Genomic DNA, 11,298 nt, shown 5'->3' with positions numbered 1-11,298 from the left:
AGATATCCTTAGGAAAGTTTTTCATTGTTGTTGTTGTTTGTTTGTTTGTTTTAAATCAAAGCTTTCCTGTGTTGGCGGCAAGTTTTGTAGTGGTCAGTGGAAAAGCACCGAGAGATAAATATCCATTAGTTCAGCGTGACTAACGTATTTCTTTTTCATGTTATAAACCATAGCAGACAGCATACTTCATTTCTTCGCTCCTCACTGCTTATTTTCCTTTGAAATGCTTAGCTGTGACAACTCTATCATATTTCTAAAATCTCTGAAGATACAGATTCAAAATTCCCTTTTCAGTTTTTCTCTTTCTTAAATGTTTTCTATTACAAAAGTAACAATACCACAACATAGTTTTAAATAGAGCAGCTTAAAGTATCCACAATTCTACAGTGTAAGCCAGCTGTAATACTGACAGATTTCCTTACCAGTTATTTTTCTGTGTATATTTTATACATAGTTAAAATAATAGCATTCACATCATTTTTATCCCGCTTTGAAACCCATGTGGTTACATGGTCTTAATAACCATAATTTAAAACATCTGTAAGCTAGTCAAACGTGGATATACATAACTAAGTTATTGTTGGACATTTAAGTTGTTTCCTGTTTTTCACTAATAGAAATAATTTTGTGATGAAGCCTGTATGATTAAGATTTTTTTAATGTTGTAGTAAAGGGTGTGGTTTTTAAGTAATTTTTGATACATGCTAGTAAGTAGCTTATAAAAAGTTTACACCCATTTATATATCTACCAGTAATATATTAGAGAACTCATTTCACTGCACCCTTGTGAGCACTGAATGTCATTCTTTATATTTTTCCCTTCATTTAATGTCCTCAATGATTTCTTAGAAGCCCTTCTACAGATGAGAGGAGGACACATGTCTGTGAAGTGCATGATGAGATGTCATGCCTTAGGCCCAGGAGACCCCACTAGAATGGTGGGCCTTGAACACATCCCTAAGTAGCCATCCTGCTATTTCACCTACTTCATCTCTGACCCAAGAAGCACAGAATCCATGCAGAGGCATTTGAGCCAAACAGAAAGTGATGGCTAGTTATCTGGATACTGAGCATTTCTAGTCCTCCCGCTCGAGACACTTTTTCTTCAGAATTAATGAGTTAAGGAAAAAGATCTCCCTGTGCCCCTACAAAGAGTCTTGGTCTGGACCCCAGGTTCGCCCCTCTACCCCCTCTCCTGACCATTGCAGCAACTTCCTCCACTGTGCTTGGTTTCCAAAATCTCTCTCCAGCACCTCTCCTGGATTTACCTCCAGCTGAGTGGCTGGCATGCAAGATGACATTTTTTTGCCATCCTTGATCTCTAGGTGCTTTATGGTGCTTTCATTCTTATGGCCATGTCTTAGGAAGGGGTTTTACGTGCACTGAACTTCACCAGGATTGAGAAATAAACAAGCGGGGGGCTTTGATTTGCCCCAGGATACATTCACCTTAGACCCCTGGTTCATCTGAAAAACCCAGGCAGTAAGATGAATTGAAGATGGGAGACAGAACTCAGTTAGGAAACATCTTCTATATTTTATTTCTTTTTCTGTCAAGGAAAGATTTAATGTTAATGTTCCCTCATGCCCTAAAATACTGCAGTCATCTTTACTTTCTGGAGAGTATATTAGGCCCCAAAATACTTGACAGGAAAGTCATGGGGTTTTCTCTTTCTTCAAATAGAACAAAACCCCTATTCACACGTTATAACCCAGTCACCACCCTCTCTGAAAGCCAGGCGTGACCTAGGTGACCCCCGTGCGACCTCTGCCCTTGCTGTGTTTTGCCTCCATGACCTGGAGTAATTGCCTTGGCCTCTTACGTCTTCATCCCTAGGATACACTCAACATCTCCCTAGAGTAGCTGATGAAAAAAACCTGAAGGCTAATCAGCTCTGAAGAAGAAAAGCCCTCAGTTAGGAGAAGAGAGTGGCAAGGGAAACGTTCTGGAAGCCAGGCTCTCCAGTGCCGGCCAAACCACTGACTTGCTTCTTAAATTCATTTTGCCTCTCTTGCTTTAGACTATCTGTGTGTGAAAATGACTTTGGGAAATATTTTGTGTGTGTTTTTTAAATTTATATAGAGGAAATGTTTAAGAAAATGACAGACATAAATTATAGACAGTTAAAAATTGAAAAGAAGACTTTAAGACTTATGGTCTCTACACTTCACTTGAACTGGTGAAATCCCAACACCAGTTGCCTCTTATAAGTTATGTATGTAAAATGCAGTACCTCAAGCAACTAAAATCTATACAAAGAATTTATACCAAAAAACCCCAAAATACTATAGACAAATCAAAGTAGAATTTTAACAAATCTTTCAGTAATGCAAAGGTAGGCGGGAAAAGGAAACAGAAATGAACAACAGAGGAAAAAACAGGAAATGAGAAATGAAATGGCAGACTTATGTCCTAACATCTTAATAATTACGTTAAATGTGGATTGTCTTCTTTACTTGTAATAGCCCCAAACTAGAAACAAGCAAATTTCCCTCAAGAGGCAAGTGGTTAAACCAATTCTGGTATATCCATATCATGGAATACTATTCAGCAATAAAAAGGAGCATATGATATACACAACAACTTGGATGGATCTCAAGGGCATTATTCTGAGTAAAAAAAGGCCTATCTCCAAAGGTCACAGACTCTATGATTCCATTTATAGAAAATTCTCTAAATGACAAAATGGTAGAGATGAAAAACAGATCAGTGGTTGCCATGGGTTAATGACGATGAGCTGTGTCAGAGGGTGGGCATAACCAGGAAGTGGTAGCATAAGAGATATCTTTGTGGTGATAAAAGTAATTGCGGTGGTTTCAAGAATCTACACATATGATAAAAAGTACAAAGAACTATGCATACATATCGTACCAATGTCATTTTCCTGCTTTTGAAACTGTACTATAGTTACATAAGATGTAACCATTGGTGGAATTTAAGTGAAGGCTGCATGCGGCCTCTCTGTATTATTTTTGCAATTTCCTGTGCATCTATAGTTATTTTAAAATTAAAAAAAAAAATCTTACAGACGATATGCAGTGATGAACAGATCTTTCTGTATCTGCCAAGTGCTAATTTATGAGTAACTATGGCAAGCTTAAAGTTCCTCAAATCATTCTGAAGAGTTAAGGCATTTCAGGAGAAAGAGCACCTTAACTTCAGATCACTGGCCTAACTTAAAATTATCCATGTTGATCTTACCCTTGAAGATTCCTGAGAAAGATGTTAAAATAATAAAAAGACAATGCATGGCTTCTCAACCCATGTCCCAGGTTTTCTGGTTGTGGCTGGGTACAAGTAGCAAGTCGGGTGGGGGGGGTGCCGTGAGCCAGCAAGTTGCTCCTTTCACAGTTCTGGACTTTAACGCACCTGCCCACTGCCCTATGGAAGCACCTTGAATGGGTGGACAAAGGGACCAGGCTTGGTGCAGAGACCAGGGCTTAAGTTAGGCTCCTGCCTAGAAACAGGTCTGAGGTCACGGCTAAGGATAGAGCTAAGAGGAGACATGAACAAGTAAGACAAGGAACAACACGAATGGGGGCCAAAACAAGGTCTGAGCAGGACCCAGGCAGAGCTCACCGCAGGTCACTGGGCTCCACTACCCATTGCCTGGTGAGCCAACCATGTGAGAAGCTCCACAATGCCAGGGCATTGGTTATCCCACCAGGGGGTTTAGTTCACCTCTGGTTCCAGTGATTCTGCTCTAACCCGAGGGTCTGAGCTGTATAGCCCCTACAATTGCCCTCCCAAGGTGTGCTCTACCAAGAAGCCCAAGGAGCATGTTTCTCCATTCAGTGATGGAGCTGAAAGTTCTCTTTATCAAAGTAACCATGCACATTACAGATTCTCAGCCTCCCAACTGGTCATCAGTGACGATCTCTGGAAGAGTAGGGACTGAAAAGGCAGAAGTGGGGAGGTGGAGTACTTGAAATTTAGCCTCCAGGCTGCTGGCAGTGGTGCCCTGATTATCATGGAAGAATTATCTTCTTATGGGAATTTACAGCTTCTTATGGTTGGTTTTTCATTATTTTTCAAAGATAATCTGTAAAGGAAACTCATTCTTTAAAGGAAAGCTATAAAAGACAGTACATACTCAACTGCAGAACTTCGTGCCAAAAAATGAATTTCACCCTAACCATTACATTTAAGTTAGCTATACAACTGAGAGAACATTTCAGAAATTACAAACATGCAGATACAGTAAGGCCCCAAATATAAGCACTGCCTCCACAACCAACAGCTTCTTCCAGCCCAGGGACACTTTTGTCTTGATGGCACAGCAAGTGAGTATTTCAGAACTTGTCAGGGACCATGGCTATGGAAGGATGCCTTTAGCCCATTCAAAGGTGTGTACTGTGTACAACAGAGATTTGAGAGAGGAAAGGACAGATAGGCAACCAGGCCTTGTATTTCCCTGAGTTTTCTAAACTCTGGGCTCAACAGGAACGGAGATCACTGGGAAGCAATGCAACTGAGCCAGATCATGCTAGCGTCCCAAAGAAATGTCTGTACAGAAATAAGCCCAAATATTAGGGCTCTATTTTTTCAGAGAATCAATATAGAAAATTATATTCTATAGTGCTCTTTTTTTTCATTTTTTATAGAAAGGGAATTGCCTTCTTTGTTACCTAGTACCCTATTTACTCAGTACCAAGAGAAAGTATCTTCCAGAACAAAAAAGTCCTCCAAACTGTCTGTTTCTTGTGATCTGTCGCTGGAAAATGATGTAACCTAGCACAACTGCTTGGTTTTTCTTAGTTTCAGGACAATTGCAGTGACTAGATCATTCCAGGTACCTGATATCACATCTATGTTTTTGTCCTTTAAAGGAGTTTGGGAGGAATTTTTAAAGGATCATTATACCCTGTATTTAGTTTTGAAACTGTTTCTAGCCCTTTGTAGAAGGGTACAGATAACTTTAAGTATAAAGATGTGTGTGTCTTCACATATTCATTTTCAACTAGCTTCCCTTTCCCTGTAACTTCAGCTATTCTCACGTCTCTGCAGAGCCTACCTATGTCTAACGTCGTGGAGTTTTTTGGCCATCAGACACGTATCCAGGGGCATCTAGCTGGCTTTACATTAGAAGCCCCTATATGCTTGCAGAGCCCTGCACCTCACAGATGTCCGATTATGCCACCATGCTGGCTTCAGAATGGTCTAGTCTTGTACCATGGGGAGACAGAGGAGGCTTATGGATCCCAGGCTGACCTCAGCTTTGCAAGTATTTTCTACTTGGGATTCAGGCCCATAGAACATCCTTGGAATTCAGTTATGGAGGCAGCCACTGTCACCGAAATTCTAGGCAAAACTCTGGTATCCAAAAGCTCTGGTTTCCTGTACATGGGAGATGGCCTCTAGAGGGGCCAGATCAGTCATGAAGAGCTGGGGGTTGAAGATATGAAAACCTGTAGCACAGGCCAAGCATCTTGGGCCAGGTGAAAACCTGCAGAATGGATCATGCACTCCTTCAGAGAAGAGAAGCTCATGTTTGCTAGAGTGTGCAAAGTGCAGGTAGGCATTTTTAAAGACTCAGTGTATGAACTGGGCTTTGTCCTTGGTAATCCAAACAAAAAATGGCCAGGTTCATTCCAGGCATGGGGCAATGGCCAGCCAAGCCTTTCTAAGGCTGGGAGCCACTACTGCCTTCCCCTCTGAAACTCATGTAGGCACACTGTGGCTGGTAGGAGAAGGGCTGGGAGAAACTCAAAGAGCTGAGAACACAAACGCCTGTATTTAATCAACTGCTCCATAAACATGCCCAAAATACACAGCAGTTGATTCTAAAACTAAGCAAAGGAATTACATTTATTGAGCACCTACTATGAGCCCAAATCAGGTTGATCCCAAAGTCCACGGCTGACCGCAGCAGCACAGCCTCACCACACGCCCTGGCTGCTCGGCTGGTCTCAGAGCCCAGAACCAGCTCTTCGGCTTCCTCATTTTGTCAAAGCTCTTCCTCCATGAGCTTAGATACGTATTTCTCTGGAGCACCTCTCCCTTGACTTTTGAAACATATACCCAATGACCTACATGACATCTCCACCTGGATATCTGAGAGGCATCTCAAAATTAACACGTCCAAAATTGAGCCCCTGATATCCACTGCGCCACCAAAGTAGCTCCTCCTGTGGTCTTCCCCATTTCGTGTTCCAGTTGCTCAAGCCCAAATGCTTGGTCTTATCCTTAAGTCCTTTCTCTCACACACACGTTCCCCACCCACACTTGATTTGTCAACAAATCCCACCAGATGTACCTTCAATCATGTACAAATATGTCCACAATCTGAGCACTTCACACCAGCTTTACTGCCACCACCACCCCCAATCCAAGCCAGCATCATCTCTCTCCTGCATTACTGCAAAAACCTCCTAACCAGTATCCTAGCTTCTGCCTTTGACCTACTATGTTCTATTCTCAACACAGAATCCAGAGTAAGTCTTTTAAAATATAAGTTAGGTCACAAGATCCCTCCAATGTTTCCCATTTATTCAGAGTAAAAGGCAACCCCATTAGCATGAGCCCCCAAGGCTTACATGAACCCTGCTCCCTCTCTCATCTCTGCTCCCACTGACTCACTGCACCCAACCACTGTGGCCCCAGCCAAGCCCACCACACTTCCCCTCGGGGCCCTTGCTCTCCTCTTCCCTTGGCCTGAAATGTTCTTTCTTCAGTTATCTGAATAACTTGTTTCCCCACTTTGTTCAAGTCTTAATTCAAATATTAACTTTCTGGGTGAGGTCTACCCCTACCAACCTAAGATTTCAAACCCTATCTCGACCGACTTTGGTTGTTATCATTATCTAATATGCTTTATATTTCATTCATTTTGCTTTCTGTCCTTCTCACAAGAATGTAAACTCAATAAATGGGGAGATTTTCAGTATTTTGCTTGTTTCTGTGAAGCAGCGAACACTACACATAACAAGCTATGGGTAAATCATTTAAAATAAACTGACGACACCCGTTCCGTAGTCATGATAAATATTTTGAACCTATCTCCTCCCTGCCCTAGCCCCACATACTCCTGGAGAAAAATAGCAACCACTGTCCTCTTCCTTTTCCCCTTCCTAACTGAAATAAAAGCACCTACCAATCCGGAACTGGCCTTCCAGAGAACTGGGTACTTGTAAGGGGGGAGGCACTTAGAAGGGGCCGTAAGCATCTTGTTTCCTGGGAAAGATGCTCCATATCACAGACTCATAGATTAGCATATGCTTTGCACATCACTGTACACTTATTTATTTAGCTTCTGAGTTTTCAGAGCCTCGAATAGCAAGGACAGACCTGGGACTGCGCACACCCCAACCTGAGGGCCTGACACCAAGGCTGGGGGTTGAAGGCAGCCTTGGCTGCCCCCTCTACGGGCAACCTGCCCCCACCCACCACAGGCAGAGGCGGCTTCCTGCCATTTTGGCCTGAACAAGCCTCAGAGCACTTGGGACTTCAAGTCTGTTGTAGAGGTGTAACTGGCAGAAGGAACTAGGGGACTAGGATGAGGGTTGTACGAGGATGGGAGAGAGAAAAACTAAGCATAAGGCAGACTGACACGCTCTTTGCATATGCCTTCTTAGCAGCAGGGTCAGGCCAGTGAAGAAAGTCAAAGCAAGGCCAACACCTTGCCCAGAGAGCATGGCTGGCCTCCTCCCTGCACCTGTTACCTTAGGTTGAGCGGGTCCTCCGTGAAGCCTTTTCCTTTCAAGCCAGGTTGGAAAGAGCAGAAGCTAGACAAAAAGGGAAAGGATTATTCTATCAGCAGAGTCAAGACTCTTCCACCACCGTGGGAACATTTTCAGAGGCAGGCTAGAGGTTGGGTTTATCCTTGCCCTTCCAGTGGGCCCCATCTGCCCCTAGATCAGGGTGTACCTCTGAGGCATCCCATCAGCACCCTCTGCCATTATATGCTCTAGCCTTAATAATAGCAATGATAACAATAAAACAATAGTTACAATAAAAATTACATGTTTTAGAGACCTCCTCTGGGCCAGCACTGGCATTTCCATGGCTGATTTTAGCAGCCACTGTAGTACTCTAGGGACAAGTGCCATCTTACTTTCATGCTCTTTGAACAAGGGTGGGGTGTGGTTGGCACTATTCATTGTCTGAGTTATGGATGTATAAGACTTCTAGCTCGACTGTGAAAAAAACGTCGTTTAATGCACAGAAATCACAAGGGAACATGAACCTGAGGTTCAGCATTGCATGTCTGCTTCTTCGGTTTGGTCTAAAACGGAACCTGAAGACATTTTAGGAGGCGATATAACAGCAGTCCTTCGAAGAACCTCAAACGGAGAATCGCAGTCAATGGAGACGCACCCAGAGCCGGCTCAGACAGCCTCTCTGCGAGAGTTGTTTTTCTCCACTCTGGCCCTGCCCTTGGGACCCAGCAGCTGGTCCTGGTGCCAGTGACTGGCCAGGGCCGACAGGAAGGTAAGGCTAGAACCTCTGAGCACAAAATGGCCTGGGACATGCAGGCCAGGGACGTCAAATCTCACCTCAGAACTTTCAACCCTAAGTGGAGCTAAATGTGACCACTTCTCTATTAATCCAGCTTCCGTGTGGTCTGTTTATGGCTAGGAGCCTACCTTTCCTTTGGCCTCTTCTAGATTCTCTGCAAATCTACATATCTCTAACTTTAATAATATAAGTTTAAAATTTAAACTCTAGCTTAAACTCCTTAGATTGATTAATCTCTTTGGATAAAGAGAAGCTAAACTATAACAGCATTCTTCTCCCTTTAAGAAAAAAGATGCTCCACGCAGAAGTGGGAAATCAGTTGGTAGGAATACTTTCCAATAAAATATGAAGTCAGACAAATAAAACTGGCAACTGGGATCTAAAAGGAAGACTAAGCCAAAATAATTACTTGGAAAATTTAAAACTAAAGCCGGAAGATTCTGGAAGGCCCGTGAAATCTGTTGTGTCTGCACATTTTTTTCTCCCTTCAGTTATCACACTCTCAAACTACTTCAGTTCATGGAACAGAGCCCGTTTCCCAGCATTTAGGGGAGGAGCTTTCATAGTTTTCTCTATACTTTTTTCCATCACTCAGCAGTTCTGTGGGTAAGTTCTTTCTCGTGTCTAACCTAAATCCTGCTCACTGTGGGTTGGGAACAATTCTCCTGAGAACAGAGCTGTTCCTCTCCTATTGGGTCATCGTTAGTCTCCTTAGCGGAGGATTTTCAAACCCTTACCTTTTGAAGACCTTACTCCGATCACTGTTGTGGAAGACAAGAAACTTGGAATATCCGTTTCGGAAAAAGATCTCCAGGGCCATGTCCTGTAAAGAGAACCCCTTTTACTGTTCTGCAGTTTCCTGGAATGGAGAACCACACCCCCCCACCCCCTCACCAGGGCAACAGAGCCATGGCTGTGGGTCATTTGGGACTCTGTGTCAGGTGTGAAAGGATTTCAATCTAAAATGGAACCAAAGGATATGAAAGGGCGAACCTCAGCCATGCGCCCTCAGAAAAATGAAACTTAAGAACTGAGAGACTGATTTTCCACAAATGCCTGATTTACAGAAGATCGAGACTTACCTCGTGAGCAATGAACATCCACCAAGAACCCCTCCCATCCTCAAGCCAGTGAACTTACAGCTTGGACTCTGGCTGGATGCCCCCACTTGTGCTCCTTGCCCATAGGTACAGCTGACCCTCAACGGATACGCCTGTAGCTCCGGACAGCCTGTGTTTCATGAATGGCTATTCCTCTGCTATTCCTGAATTAACTCAATTTCTGGTAATTCAAGCTTGCCTCAGTTTACCTCTTTATCTAGGTTGACACAGGCCTTGCAACCTCCTGCAGGGGATATGAAGACCTTGGTGACAGTGACAAATGGGGTCTCCACAGAATGAGTAGGAGGGCAGGAGAACTAAGGGCTCCTTTGGCTGAAGCAGGAAACAAGAGCCCCACTCCCAGGGCAAGCGAGGAGGGGACAAAGAGAGGAAAGTGCCCAGTAACACCTCCAGACACTTTTACTTCCTGGTCAAGGGTTTCATTTCCTGAACCAAAGGGTCATCTTACCAGAAACGCTAGGGGAGTGGGTGCCAGTTCCAATCTGGGCAGCATCTTACGCCAACCCACAGACTTGAAGGCACAGGGTGCTTTGCCAAACCACTTTGCTGAGCCATTTTGACGTGGCCACACTGACATAACAGTGTTGTTTCAAGGGTATTTTGTTAAAATGCCTAAATGAACTCTACCTGCTTTCCTTTCCTTTTCCTTTCCTCCCCCCTCCCCTTCCTCTCTATAAATAACAGACTTGGAACAGTGATAGAGTGAGTCCACATATAGGATCAGATGGGGTCAGCCAAAGAATACCCAGCATTTGAGGGAGGGCCTGGGAGAGGTGAGGCCTGGGCATGGAAGGAGAGACGGGGAGGGGGAGGCTCAGACTCAAAGATGGGGTCCTGCATCCAACAGCAGTCAGGTCCTGCTCCTACCTGGCTGGAAGTGAGTTCTCAAAGTCCAGTTCATTAGATTCCTGAGCAGAGGGAAAGTATCTGTAAATGATAATGAAACACCCCTCTCCTCTGTGGGTATACATAAGAGCCACAGACATTTTTTTTCTACAAATAGAAATATAAACACTGTGCAAAGAGATGATGAATGTAGAATTTATGAAGGCTACAGCTTGTCCCAGCAACCTTAAGTGCCCAGGCTCTGACTTTCCTCTGGGAGAATCTAGGGCGGGACAAATGGTGGCCTTGCTCATGAAGCTCTCCCAGCCCCACTTGGCCATCACACATGCTCTCCCACTTCTGGTTTCCACCACGGTCAGGCTAACCAACCATCTGGAAACAATCCCCTTTTACTGGGGAGAAAGACACTCATTTACTAATATCTATTTGCTACTATATATAACCTGTAAGTAGACATACAATTATTTTTTAAAAAGTTTTTTTTTGAGTACTTGCTATGTGCCTAAAATGTGCTAAGTGCTGCTATATATGTAATGGTGGAAAAGACAAGACACGGTCACCTGTTCACTGGAGGGAAATGGAAGCCCAGAGAGGTGCCCGACTGTGCCAAAGCTGCAGGGCCGTGCTCAGGACTGGGCCCATGCTGGCTGTGGTCATAATCATCAGGGCAGGGCCTCCTCCACCCGCCCCTTTCTAGTTCACTCTCCTTTCAGAGAAGGGCACTAAGGGCAGGCAAAATGAGGACCAGATCTTTGTGGGTGAAAGCAGCGGAGAGGGAGGGAGAGGGAGAGAGCTGGGTCAGATGTCAGTAGCTTGCTGGACCCTTGTCTGCAGGGCAGCTGATCCTCCCTAGAATGAGCTCCCACCCCCACCC

General features: G+C 44.1%; 1 protein-coding gene across 2 annotated transcripts in view; it reads right to left on the bottom strand.

Moving 5' to 3' along the window:
• The window catches only part of WDFY4 (WDFY family member 4), a 270,159-nt gene that overhangs the window by 65,962 nt on the left and 192,899 nt on the right, over positions 1-11,298 (bottom strand). For both annotated transcript variants that reach the window (XM_007446234.1, XM_007446235.1), the window contains 2 exons: positions 9,195-9,280; positions 7,662-7,724 (listed from right to left, as the gene is read on the bottom strand). In XM_007446234.1, coding sequence (XP_007446296.1) covers positions 7,662-7,724; positions 9,195-9,280 — 149 coding nt within the window. The remainder of the gene's footprint in view (positions 1-7,661; positions 7,725-9,194; positions 9,281-11,298) is intronic.

The sequence above is a fragment of the Lipotes vexillifer genome, unplaced genomic scaffold (assembly GCF_000442215.2).
Source record: "Lipotes vexillifer unplaced genomic scaffold, Lipotes_vexillifer_v1.1 scaffold1143, whole genome shotgun sequence".
NCBI lineage: Eukaryota > Metazoa > Chordata > Mammalia > Artiodactyla > Lipotidae > Lipotes > Lipotes vexillifer.
This window is presented reverse-complemented; position numbering and strand designations above follow the sequence as displayed.